At 49.9% G+C, this 13,962-nt stretch overlaps 1 protein-coding gene across 1 annotated transcript; it reads left to right on the plus strand.

Moving 5' to 3' along the window:
- The first annotated feature begins 389 nt into the window (after nucleotides 1–389).
- CRABP1 (cellular retinoic acid binding protein 1) lies at nucleotides 390–8,526 on the plus strand. The gene is made up of 4 exons (XM_032270668.1): nucleotides 390–571; nucleotides 1,158–1,336; nucleotides 3,651–3,764; nucleotides 8,223–8,526. The coding sequence occupies exons 1-4, from the start codon at nucleotides 502–504 to the stop codon at nucleotides 8,271–8,273; spliced, it is 414 nt and encodes a 137-aa protein (XP_032126559.1). The 5' UTR covers nucleotides 390–501; the 3' UTR covers nucleotides 8,274–8,526.
- Nucleotides 8,527–13,962: the final 5,436 nt, after the last annotated feature.

A 13,962-nucleotide genomic window follows, 5' to 3' on the forward strand; every position in this document is an offset into this window, starting at 1 on the left:
ACCGGAGGTGAAAAGAGTGGCTCCCATGCCCTGAAGGCCCCACTACCCACTTTAGGTTTATATTATGGATATTTCCAAACATATTCAAAGTAGAGAGAAGAGTATAATGATAAGGCACGCCCACACCGCCCAGCTTCAGCAGTTAGCCCCTCCAAGCCAACCTTGTTTTCAGCTAACCCTCTCCCACCACTCGTTTTCAAGCGATGTGAGTGTCCTGAGCGAGGTGGAGGCGCCCCCAGTTGGAGAGCGGGTGCCCGCACCACTGGGGCACAACTGGGCTGGGAGTTGAGATCACACAGGGTAGGGGCCGCGGAGGGCGGGGGCAGGGCGGGCGGGGCGGGGCTAGAGCGCGGCGCGGTGGGGGGCGCTCTCCGAGTGACTCGGGGCGCGCGGCGCTGGGCGCAGAGCGCCAGTCTCCGCCTTGCAAGCTCGGAGCGTGCCCGCTGCGCCGCCGCTGTCCGTACCCGCCGCCGCCTTCTCGCTGCCGCAGCCGTCGCCACCATGCCCAACTTCGCCGGCACCTGGAAGATGCGCAGCAGCGAGAATTTCGACGAGCTGCTCAAGGCACTGGGTAAGCGCCGCAGAGGCCGCGCCCCGACGGGGAGAGGCGGCCCGGAGGTGCCCTGGTCCCGGAGGGGGTGCCCAGTCCCGGAGGGGGTGCCCGGTCCCGGAGGGGGTGCCCGGTCCCGGAGGAGGGTCGGCGCTGGGGAGCCCAGGCAGGAGGGGGTCCCCGGGGCGATACGATGCCTCGTCTCCCGGGCGCACCGGGTTTCGGAGCAGCTAGTAGAGAACCCGGAACCCACGCGTTCAGCGAACGTTTGGGGGATGTTAAGCGCCCTCCTCGACGGTGCGGACTTTATCCCGTGCTCGATCATAGCGAGTAGAGATTACTAGAGAGCAAGGAGGGTCAGGGACTTAAATTTGGAGACTCCGATTTGAGACCAGGCTCTGCCACGAATTCACTGTGCAACACGAGGAAAGTCACTTACCCTCTCTGTGCCTCAGTTTCTCATCTCGAAAACAAGGGCGAGGGCAGGGAAACGAGTGGATCAATTTTAAGGCCCCTTTCTAAAGTTAGAGGGTATGAGCGGAGCCAGACCGGTCCCGAGACCGGCCGCGAGGCTCTGTGAGCCGAGCCTGTGGCGCACCCTGTGCAGGTGTGAACGCCATGCTGAGGAAAGTGGCCGTAGCGGCTGCGTCCAAGCCTCACGTGGAGATCCGCCAGGACGGGGATCAGTTCTACATCAAGACATCCACCACGGTGCGCACCACTGAGATCAACTTCAAGGTCGGAGAAGGCTTTGAGGAGGAGACCGTGGACGGACGCAAGTGCAGGGTGAGGCCCCAGAGCCGGTACCGCGTTCCCGGGTCCCCCCTCCGTGCCCACGGCCCCCTGTGGCTGGAGGAACCTCCGCCTCCGGTTGCAGCCGGTGGCGCGCCTTCGCTTCCTTGCAGGGTGTGTGCTCTGGCTGTTTGCAGAGGGGTTTGTGCATCCTAGCTGCCCCTGGCTCGAGAGAAAGTATCACCCTCATTCCATCTCAACCCCATCCCTAAGCCGCCTCCCGAGGTGCTAACAGCCGCGCTTGAGGAGCGGGCTCTGGCTTGCTCCGCGTTCCCTGCTGTGGCTTTTGCAGCGGTTTGCTGCGCCCAGCGCTGTCGGCGCAAGAAGGAACGGTTGCAGGGGCCGCCAGGTTCTCGGGCCGCGCTGCTGCCACGTTTCCTGTCGCAGGTGAAGCGGTAGCTCTTGCATTCCCCTCCCACCGTATCCCCCGCGCCCGCCAGGGTTCCTGGGCCGCCTGGGAACGCTCTGGATTCAGTTTCAGCAGTCCCGAGGACCCCGGCACCTCTCCCCACCCGCCCTCAGCCTGGTGCCTTAAAGGAACTGCGGAGTCTTTCCAAAAGCAAGGCAGGTTCTGGCTGGGAAAATGGACTAGTTGCCCTTTCTTAGTCCTCAAGGGCAAGAGTTTTTCTTAATTTCTCCATCGGCCCAGGGATGAACCGGTGGACTGAAGCAAGGGGTTGTACATTCCTTTTTTGCATGGGCAAAAATTGCATTTGGTTAACCAGATGGAAAAATAATCGCTGGTGATACCACTTATTTAAAAAGTGACAGAATGTCTCCCTCCCTAGCTCCAATTTTTTTTTTTTTTTTTTTTTTTTAGAAAAAAAAAAAGTCATAACATTCCAGAGAGTGGGAAATTGTTTCTTTCACCTTTCCTGAGCAGTGCCTGGTCTGATCTCAGAATGGGACTCTGTGGGCACTGGGCCTGGAAGGACAAAGAAACAAAGCCCCCAGAAGCAGGCCGATCCAGGAGGCAATCTGTGCCTCCCAGAATTGCCATAGCCTGAAAATGATGTCCACGCTTGCAGGGATCTGAAGCCCAAACTCTGCTGCAGAAACAAAGATCAGGACAGCATAGAGTGAAGGGCTGGGAGTCTAAGGGAGGAGGCTTGGCGATACGCAGGGCTCAGTTTGGGGACATCCAATGGTGGCTGCTGTCAGGGAGGGTAATTCTGAGTTTTAAAAAATTAAAGGTTCACACAACAGCCTGGAGAGTGGAGTTTTCTGCACCCCCATCCCCCACACCTTGCCTAATGAATGTATCCCATGTGTTAGTTAAAAACTGATTATATGCACATTCAGCTCTGGCCCACCCTCCAGCCCAGCTGTACCACACTTGGCTTTGTGCAGACACTGGGGAAAACTTCAGGAAATCCCTTCTTTCGCCTCCAACTTCCAAAAGCATGAAGCCCCTTCAGATTGATTTGCTTTTTAAAAGTTTTCTAAAGGGACGTAACCTGGAAAGTGGAAGCATTTTAACCCTCAGAGCCAGAGACACCCAGGTATATCAGCGTAGGGGTGAACTACACCTGATAAGGAGTGGACAGAAAGGACGTTCCTATCCCAAAATCCATTCAGGGAATCAGGCTCCTGATCTGCTCATGACAGATGTGCTTACAAAATTCGTGCTTAACTGTTGTAAAATGTCATGGTTCTGATGGTGAAGATTCTTGCTTTTAAAATCCTGAGGTCAGGAGTTCGAGACCAGCCTGACTGACATGTTGAAACCCCATCTCTACTAAATATACAAAAAAATTAGCTGGGCCTGGTGGCAGGCACCTGTAATCCCAGCTACTCAGGAGGCTGAGGCAGGAGAAATGCTTGAAGCTGGGAGGTGGAGGTTGCAGTGAGCAGAGATTGTGCCACTGCACTCCAGCCTGGGCAACAGAGTGAGACTCCATCTCAAAAAATAAATAAATAAAAATAAAAGTAACCCAAATTTTTGAAGGGGTAGTTAATTTTTATATAAATGAATCATTTCATGCTCTAAATTTTATTCCTATAGATGTAAAGCATACCTAAGACCTTGCTACTTCAGTAAGAGAGACTGTGTGTGTGTGTGTGTGTGTGTGTGTGTGTGTGTGTGTGTGTGTGTATGTGATACAAGGTGTATTTATACCCCTTAAACTCTGTGACCAGCACTCTGAATTTGGACTTTATAAGGCTCAGCAGAGAAGAATCTGTGGCCTGCTGACAGGGACCATGTGTTGATCCTCTCTGCACAGCAATTATTTTTCAATGCTCATTGTTGTCCCTGCTCCCGCTGCTGAGACTGTAATTAATGTCACTAATGGTTTCCTGCCTGCAGAGTTTAGCCACTTGGGAGAATGAGAACAAGATCCACTGCACGCAAACTCTTCTTGAAGGGGACGGCCCCAAAACCTACTGGACCCGTGAGCTGGCCAACGATGAACTTATCCTGGTAGGGGACTCTTGACCCCCAAATAATCCTGAAGTTCCCCCAGATGGTGCCTGAGGTGGGCCCCACAAATATGTCCTCCTCACTCGGGCATTCAGAGAAAGACACCATTTGCCCTGGATTAAAATCAGAGCAGAAAACCCGAGATGACAGTTGAGGTCAGAGGAAATCATTGTTAAATGGTTGGTAGGAAAGAGGATTTGCTCAGAGGGCGGAACAGGGGCTAGAGACGGGCTGGAGTGCCTGCCACTACCACACTGACACAGCCTGGAGCTGGTGGCGTGCTTTAAGCCCAGCTCCCCTCTTATCAGGCTGGAGTGCCTGAGCTCTGTGAAATCCCCATGCTCACACAGCAGAAGGGTTTTTTTTTCATTCTCTTTTCCCCTTTTGCTGGCTGGGAAAGGTTTCAGTAATTTTTATCACATCAGCCCTCAGAACCTTAGAGAACATTTTTACCTGTGATTTGCAGACTCCAGTGGCCTTTGGGAGCCAGGCAATGAATGCTAATTTGGGAAGTGTCTGAGTGTAACACAGTGTGGAGAGATGAGCCCCTTTAGAATTAGAAAAGGTGGCTTGCCCTTAAAAGTATTCAGACTGGCCAGGCACGGTGGCCTGTAATCCTTTGGGAGGCTGAGGCAGGCAGATCACTTGAGGTCAGGAGTTCGAGACCAGTCTGGCCAACATGGTGAAAAGCCGTCTCTACTAAAATACAGAAATTAGCCAGGCATGGTGGCACGTGCTTGCAGTTCCAGCTACTCAGGAGGCTGAGGCAGGAAAATGGCTTGAACCCAGGAGACGGAGGTTGCAGTGAGCCGAGATAGTTCCACTGTACTCCAGCCTGGGCAACAGAGACTCTGTCTCCAAAAAAAAGAAAGTATTCAGACAAAGACATTTTAAACACCCACTCCTAGCCAAACAAAACTTACCTGGTGAGCCCAAATTAGAACCTCTAATTTAAGCACACACTTCCTCAGACTTTTTAGATAGGGAACGAAGGAAGGGCGAGGGCAGAGCAATCCCCATCACGCTCCCTTTGTGTTTCGGAACTGGCTGGGATGGGTGGCTCACACGTCTAATCCCAGCACTTTGGGAGGCTGAGCCCAGGAGTTTGAGAACAGCCTGGGCAACACAGTGAGACCCCCATCTCTACAAAAAAAAAAAAAAACAAAACAACAACAACAACAACAACAAAAACAAATTAGCTGGGTGTGGTGGCGCAAGCCTGTAATCTCAGCTATTCAGAGGCTGAAGTGGGAGGATCACTTGAGCCTGGGAGTTTGAGGCTACAGCAAACTGTGATTGTGCCACTGCATTCCAGCCTGGGCAAGAGCTGAAACCACGTCTCAAAATAAAAAAATTAAAAAAGGGGCCTGGCACGGTGGCTCATGCCTGTAATCCAAGCACTTTGGATGCCAAGGTGGGCGGATCACCTGAGGTCAGGAGTTCAAGACCAGCCTGACCAACATGGTGAAACCCCGTCTTAAAAAAAAAAAAAAAAAAAAAAAAGAACTAATCAAGATTTTTACAACCACCCTTTTCTTCTGGAGCAGAAAAGGGAAAAGCTGTTTTGGGTAAGCAGGAAATTATATCCTTTGTTCTCCATTAGGTACTTTGTTAACCTCTGTTCCATCTTAGTGAATGTCACCCTGAAATGCTGTGAACAGGAGGCTGCCTGCTGAAGAGTGCTAGGAAGGGACTTGCAGTGTGACCTGGGCATGGCCCTTCCCTTCTCAAGCTCTTTCCCCTGCTGTACAATGAGGGGTTGAGCTCCAGCCTGATCCCTGAGGTCCCGCTCAGCCTTGAAATTACATGTTTATTCTGCAAGAAGACCCTAAATTGAGCTATTACTTGAACTGAGACTGCTAGATCTTTCCCTCTCCCTCCTCTCGTCCTTCCCTGGGATGATTTAACATGCTTTCTCCTTTCACAGAGAAAGGACTGGCTTAATTTGCAACCTGGTTAATATTGTTTCCAGGGACGGGATACTTGCTGGGCTTGGGGGAGCAATTTGAGGCTGAGACATGGAAATTTAGGAGAAAAGGCACATATGGTTTACTGGCACCAGAGACAGCCAAGAGGGAGATGATTTTAGAGTTTTTGAGTGTAGCTGAGGGTTCAGGAGGCTCGGTTTGCTCTGACAAAGCATGATTTTATTAACTTGTGTAGCATACATGCAGCCGGAATCACATGCCAAATTCTGCTACAGGGACCCCATCACTCTGAAATCCTCCCTCCCCCAACTACAGTTCTAACCCTGCATCCTTCCCGGGCACAGCAAACATATATACAAGCCTCAAAGGGAAAGGGAGCATTAACTCTTGGCATTTGGGATCTGAAATGTGGGCTTTTGTTTCAAGGGTTATTATCACTAATAAATCTAAAACGCAGGGAGATGCAGTCTCCATATAACAAGAGGTGATTATTCTAGTTAAGTTGAAATAAGCTCTCCCAGCGCCAACAGTAAATTGCCCCCAGGCTATAAGTTGCATTCCTTTGAAAACTGAGTATACTCCCTCAAACCACTCTGGAATATTCTACAGAGAGTTTCTGTCGGGAACCTCTAAGCATAGTTTGCAGGCTGAGAAGGCCACTTCAAATGTGGTTGGAAATGCAGCAATTTCTTCTCGGATCATGAAGCCATTTGTTAGCTGGGGAGAGCTGTCAGCTAGCGAGAATAGTTTCTCCAGGGTACAGCGTCAAATCCCCAAATGCTGGCATTCCATTTGACAGTCCATGGCTGTAGGACTTAAAGAAGTATGGAAAATGTGCATAGTTCCGAGGCATCCAGACATCTGAGAGGCAGACTTAAGGTGGGAATGCCATGCCCCACGCCACCTAACATACAGAATCACCTGCATTTCTTCCTGATAGAGAAGAGGCTAGGACAAAGGTATCCAGAAGAGGTATAACTGCCAGTCTGGTCAGGAGATCCCTAGCATGAAAAGAAGCTAGTGGCTGAGTGTGGTGGCTCATGCCTGTAATCCCAACACTTTGGGAGGCTGAGGTAGGTGGATCACTTGAAGTCAGGAGTTTGAGACCAGCCTGACCAATGTGGTGAAACCCCATCTCTACTAAAAGTGCCCAGGAATTAGCTAGACGTGGTGGCATGTTCCTATAATCTCGGCTACTCGGAAGGCTGAGGCAGGAGAATCGCTTGAACCTGGGAGGCAGAGGTTGCAGTGAGCTGAGATCATACCACTGCACTCCAGCCTGGACAACAGAGTGAGACTCTGTCTCAAAAAGAAAAGAAGCTAGGGATGGGCATCTGCTTCCCTCGTCTCCAAGTACTAGAAGTATTTCCCTGAAGCACACGTGTCGGGGTAACGTTTTAGCATATGTTCCCTGACAGCATCTCAGGACCAGCTAAGAGGTCAGGGCAAGAATATAAAGATCCTAGGACAGCTAAATGCTTCGTTCAGTGGTTTTAACATCGCTTTAATTTCAGGCCACTCTGAGAATCTGAAAAGGACCTTCTGGCAGATAAATGTACATTTGCAAACAAACATATCAGGTCTACAGAGGGGAATTTCTTTTTCTTGGTTTTGTTTTGTTTTTTAACACATGTATTGCTTTCCCTGTTCTAACTGCGTGTGAGAGGCCCAGGAGACCAGGCCTGTGGATCATTGCTAGTTTTTGGAAAAAGTTGAGACAGTTTACTTATGGGCGATATCATTTCAGGGGCCAGCAGAAAAATGTTCTCCTCCATCTCTGTAATGATGCATGTCCACCCTACAGCAAACAAAGAGCTATAGAATTTTAGCTGGAAGAACCTTTGGGATGATCATCTTGTCAATGCCACCCTCTCCTCAATACCACCCCCTGCCAGCCCCTTTCCCAAAGAAGCCAAGAGAGGAAGATCTTTGCCCAAGCTTCGCCAGCTGTGAGTGGCAGGGCTCGGTTTGGATGCCGGCGCTGTGCTTTTACAGCTGAGACCAATTTTCTAACTTGCAGGTGACTCGAGTATTACATACACAGCATCTCAGCCTGTCTCCCAGATTAGATGACTGCTTCCTGGAAAGCAGTTCTATTCCATCTCCAAAGCAAAGAATAGAACTGCTGTGAGTGCTGGACCCTGTGGCCCCAGCTGCTGGAACGTCTATCTTGAAGTCATTTGAAAAGACACAGAGCCACTTCAGAAATGTCCATTATGACATTCTTCCCCTTTGGGTTTAATTTTAAAATCAAAACTTCTGGCATTGCTTATGTCAGCATTTTACAGGTTCCAGAAGCAAAGAAAAATGGTATATAACATAATTCTATACCCTGGTTACCTCTCTGCCAATAGAGCTTAAGGGGGAAAAAAAATCCCTTAACACTTGGCATGAGCACACACACAGGAAATTGAATGTCTGTTACAAAGAGTTTTTAACAGGGCAATAAGTGGCCTTATTACTGATATGCTTTAAACATTTTTGCACAGGCATCTGCACTGATTGGTTTTCCTTTCCTCCTTCTCTGCAGACGTTCGGCGCCGATGACGTGGTCTGCACCAGAATTTATGTCCGAGAGTGAAGGCAGCTGGCTTGCTCCTACTTTCAGGAAGGGGTGCAGTTTCCCCTGAGGAATATGTCGTAGTTCTAAGCTGCCGGTGGACCGCCCTTCCCCCGTATCAATATTAGATGATCCCATTTTCCCTATGACAATGTTGTAGTGCCCGCCCCCCCACACACCCCCCTAGGCCTCAGTGCCCCTTGTATCCCTGGTGCTCCATAGTTTGGCATTTGCACGGTTTCAGAAGTCATTAAACTCGTTGGACATGTGTCAAGGCTTTTCTCGTTTTTGGTTTGCCCCTTCGGTTTCAACATGGGAGTCACTGTGCGCTTGCTGTCCTCAGCACTGTGTCGGTCTGTGCGGTGCTCTCAGCCTCTGCCTGCTGGCCTTGGTGTGGGGCTTTGAGCGTACGTCGGCAGTTGCAAGCTGGGCTCTCGCAGACTGGCTAGATCCACACCGCAGATCCAGGCGTGAATCCACCTCCCAGCGTGGCTATTTAATTGAATTACTTGGTATCATTAGTTCCCAGAAGGAAAGGACACATTTAACTGGAGAGAGCTCATAATGAAGAGACTGTTTATACCGGCAGGATGAATACAGCCAGCAAAGGATGGGGAGGCATCCAAAGACTAGCAGTGGAGGGAGCCACCCCCAGGCCTGAAAACAGAAGGGAAAGAGGGGTCACCAGACCATGAGAGCTATAACCCAGGAGAGGGGCCACCGCCAAAACTATGGTCCCAGTGTTTATGGGGTCAGGGGAAGCTCGGCTTGGAACAAGGGGGATAAATATCCTAACCTCCCGCCTTTCAATCTCTACCTATTCTGTTCATTGGCCAAATCCAATGGAATGGAGAGGGCAGGGAAGAGGGTGCTGTTCACAGGTGTCACCCTCCCAGGTGTGGCCAGGGGGAGAACGGATCTGAAAGTGCACACGGACAACAACCCACACAGCTGCCAACTTTTAAATTTGAAAATCAGTAGATTTCACATAGTCTGACTCTTTCCTTAAATGAAAAATTGGGAAAATCTGGTATCTCCAGACCTACATTTCCACAAGGCAACAACTGGCCGGACAGCTTCCCGTTTTTAAATGGAACTCATATCCTCTGCTTCCCCTTAGACCCCATCCTTGCCCCTGCCTCATTTACATTGCCTGCCTGGCTTCTGTCCCTGCCATCCTGAGCACAAGTGTTCTCAGCAAAGCTGGGTCAGAGTATGCCACCCAACAGTGTTTGGGCATGAGTGAGGCCAGGAGACCCTCCAGAGCTCACACCCTGGCAGGGCAGACATCCAAGGCCCAGCTGCTATCACCTGAGTGTGAATGAGGACACAGTTTACCTGAGACTTAACCCCTCCCCAGCGCAGGGCCCTTGGCTGAAAGGATGAAAAAACCTACACAATGGCCAGGCGCGGTGGCTCACACCTGGAATCCCAGAACTTTGAGAGCCCAAGGCGGGTGGATCACGAGGGCAAGAGATCGAGACCATCCTGGCCAACATGGTGAAACCCCGTCTCTACTAAAAATACAAAAAATTTAGCTGGGCGTGGTGGTGAGCGCCTGTAGTCCCACCTACTCGGGAGCTGAGGCAGGAGAATCGCTTGAACCCAGGAGGCAGAGGTTGCGGTGAGCCAAGATCGTTCCATTGCACTCCAGCCTAGGCAACAAGAGCAAAACTCCGTCTCAAAGAAAAAAAAAAAAAAGAGAAAAGAAAGTGTGGGGACTGAGCTGGCCACATGAGAGAAAGTGGGCAAAGCAAGCAGGTCATGCGGGAAGAATGAAACTGGGATATCTGGGCTCTGCCCGTAGGTACTGGGAACTCAACGCCACTGTGGATGGGCTAAGCGAGACCTCAGACACCTTGGTCTACGCCTTTCCGCATTCCCACTGCTTCATGTCTTCTCCATATCTAGCTTTGCTCCATAGAAGCCCTGCCCTGCCATACCATGATGGTTCTGTATAAAGGAGCAGGTCCTGTTGAAGGGAGGATGAAGGCCTTTCCATTACGAGTTTTCTTCAGATCAGCTTTCACAGAGGTGGAGGAGCAGAGCAGAGTAGAGGGGGCTACCAGCTGTAACGCTCACCCTGCCTGACAGCCAACAGGCATGGGTGGGGATATCTGGATGACTAGCTGAAGTGACTGCAAATGCCCGTAGTTAACAGACTCAGAACACTGGCTGCATTCTGGTTCTCTGGAATCATTCCTTTTGCATTTTCCAGATAAAAAGCACAGTGTTTCTCATTCCATCATGGAACACCTCTTTTGAGACCTCTGTGTTCCGTGGAAACCAGTTTGAAAATTGCTGCTATAATCATCAGCCCTGAAACATTTGTATGCATGCACATTGCATATGATATATGCCATATACACATACCTAGGATGAAACCTACACTGTCATCAGCATATTCTCACTAAAACATTGCTCTAAACTTGTCACTCCCCTGCTAAGCAGTCCCCACAGTCTATAGCAGACAGGTCAAACTCTTTGGCCTGACATAGAAAACTCTCCATGATTTGGCCTTACCAGGTAAAATAGAAAGAACAAGGGCTTTGGTGCCTGTCAGAGCTGCTGTCAAATCCTGACCACACTTTTAGTTTGCAAGTACTAGAAACCCAACCACAACCAGTCCCAGCAAAATAGGAATGTACTCTGCTACGACATAGATGAACCTTGAAAACATGATGTCAAGTGAAAGACGCCAGCCACAAAGGACTGCATGCTGTATTATTTGATTTATATGAAATCTCTTGAATAGGTAAATCCATAGAGACAGTAGACTGCTGATTGTGTAAGGCTGAGGGTTTTGAGGGGAAATGGGGAATGATTGCTGCACATTTCTTTTTAGGGTAATGACAATGTTCTAAGATTGATGTGGTAATGGTTGCACAACTCTGTGAATAAAAACCATGAAATGGTACACTTTAAATGGGTGAATTGTATGCTAAGTGAATTATATCTCACTAAAGCTGGCTGGGTGTGGTGACTCACTTCTGTAATCTCAGCACTTTGGGAGGCCAAGGTGGGATGATTGCTTGAAGCCAGGAGTTTGAGACTTGCCTGGGCAACATAGTGAGATCCCCAATCTCTAAAAAAAAAATACAAAAATGTGGACAGGTGCAGGGGCTCACACGTGTAATCCCAATACTTTGGGAGGCTGAGGCGGAAAGATCACTTGATGTCAGGAGTTTAAGAGCAGCCTGGCCAGCAAGGTGAAATCCCGTCTCTGTAAAAAATACAAAAATTAGCCAGGCGTGGTGGCACGTCCCTGTAATCCCAGCTACTCGGGAGGCTGAGGCAGGAGAATCGCTGGAACCCGGGAGATGGAGGTTACAGTGAGCTGAGATGACACCACTGTACTAGGCAATAGAGCGAGCCTCCATATCAAACAAAAATAGAAATTAACCAGGCACCTATTGTCCTACCTACTTGGGAGGCTGAGGCCAGAGAATCACTTGAGCCTGGGTAGAGGCCTTAGTGAGCTATGTTCACACCACTGCACTCCAGCCTGGGTGATGGAGTAAGAACCTGTAAGAACGAAAAAGAAAATAAAAAGATAGACAGCGATTTTTTTTTTCTTGATAGCATGTCTCACTCTGTCGCCCAGGCTGGAGTGCAGTGGCGCGATCTCAGCTCACTGCAAATTCTGCCTCCTGGGTTCAAGTAATTCTCCTGCCTCAGCCTCCCGACTAGCTGGGCTTACAGGCGCCCACGACCATGCCCAGCTAATTTTTGTATTTTTAGTAGAGACGGGGTTTCACCATGTTGGTCAGGCTGGTCTTGAACTCCTGACCTCATGATCTGCCCACCTTGGCTTCCCAAAGTGCTGGGATTACAAGCTTGAGTCACTGCGACCAGCCCCCACACCCCTTCTTTTTATTTTTTTAAAGAAATGTATTGGGCCGGGAGCAATGGCTTAGGCCTGTAATCCCAACACTTTGGGGGGCCTAGGCAGGCGGATCACTGAAGTCCAGGAGTTGGAGATAAACCTGGCCAACATGGTGAAAGGCCGTCTCTACTAAAAATACAAAAAAATTAGGCTGGCGTGGTAGTGCGTGCCTGTAGTCTCAGCTACTCGGAAGCTGAGGCAGGAGAATCACTTGAACCTGGGAGGCGGAGGTTGCAGTGAAACAGGATGGCACCACGGCACCTCATCCAGCCCTGGGCGACAGAGCTAGGCTCCATCACAAAAAGAAAAAAAAAATACTATTGACTTTCTTGGTTGTGAGGAATGTTGGGGAAGCTCTCAGGACTGAAGGAAGAACTGCAAGAACTGAGCTTTGGACACAAAAATCTGAACCCAGAGGCCCCAGAAATTCCCGTCTCCATCCATGTCTCGCTCCATCTTGATTTCCTTATGCAGCTGGTTTGAGTCACATGATAACCCCTGGCCCAATCACAATTAGGAAAAAATATAGTACACTGATTGGCCAGGCCTGGGTCATGTGATGCCTCCCCCCTCCCCCGTCCCAAACCCGGCCAGATGTTGAGCCTGAGAAGCAGATGAAGGGGAATAGCGGGAAACAAACTGGGTGGGTGTGAGCTGTGGTCCCCGCCATCCACCAGGCTGGCTGGAAGACTTTGGGGACCTCATGTTACCAGCCTGAGCTTTGCCTGGCCCAGCTGATGTGGAGATTGAGTTAAGGTATGTGAAGTGCTGGGAGCTTTATAGGTTTCTACCTAAACCTGGCACTCCAGCCCCATGGGTCCAAACCTTGAGTCCACTTCTCTGGACCTCTCTGATCTTTTACATGTTCAAGGCCAGCACCCTCCGTTAGGGCACCTTCTCTGCTGTCCCTATCCCCAAAAGTGGGAGGGCGTTTTTGTTTTTGTTTTATTTTTTGAGACAGGGTCTTGCTGTTGCCCAGGCTGGAGTGCAGTGGAGTAATCATGGTGTGATCATGGCTCACTGCAGCCTTGAACTCCTGGGTTCAAGCAAGGACCACAGGTGTGTGCCACCATGCCTGGCTAATTTTTGTATTTTTTAATTCTTTTTTTTTTTTTTTTTTTTTTTTAAAGATGGGGTTTCACCATGATGGCCAGGCTGGTCTTGAACTCCTGACCTCAGGTGATCCACCCACCTCGGCCTCCCAAAGTGCTAGGATTACAGCCATGAGCCACCGCGCCTGGCCTTTTTTTTTTTCAATGATTTCATTGCATTTTGGATTCATCCATTCTTTATTTCTATTTTTTTTTCGTTTTTTTAAAACATGGTGTTTCACCAAGTTGGTCAGGCTGGTCTTGAACTCCTGACCTCAGGTGATCCACCCGCCTTGGCCTCCAAAGTGCTTGGATTACAGGTGTGAGCCACCACACCCGGCCAATTTTTGTATTTTTTGTAGAGACTGGGTCTCACTATGTTGTCCAGGCTGGTCTCAAAGCCCTGGCCTTCCAAAGTACTGAGATCACAGGTGTGAACCACTGTATCTGGGCCCAGCGTACACTGCTCAGTTGACGAGGGCACCAAAATCTCAGAAGTTACCACCAAAGTATTTATCCATAGGCCAGGTGCAATGGCTCATGCCTATAATCTCAGCACTTTGGGAGGCTGAGGCGGGCAGATCATTTGAGGTCAAGAGTTGGAGACCAGCCTGGCCAACATGGTGAAACGCCATCTCTACAAAAAGTAGGCGTGGTGGTATGTATCCCAGTTACTCAGGAGGCTGAGGCAGGAGAATCACTTGAACCCAGGAGGCGGAGTTTGCAGTAAGTC

The sequence above is a fragment of the Sapajus apella genome, unplaced genomic scaffold, assembly GCF_009761245.1.
Source record: "Sapajus apella isolate SASKATOON/1434 unplaced genomic scaffold, GSC_monkey_1.0 scaffold214, whole genome shotgun sequence".
Lineage (NCBI taxonomy): Eukaryota > Metazoa > Chordata > Mammalia > Primates > Cebidae > Sapajus > Sapajus apella.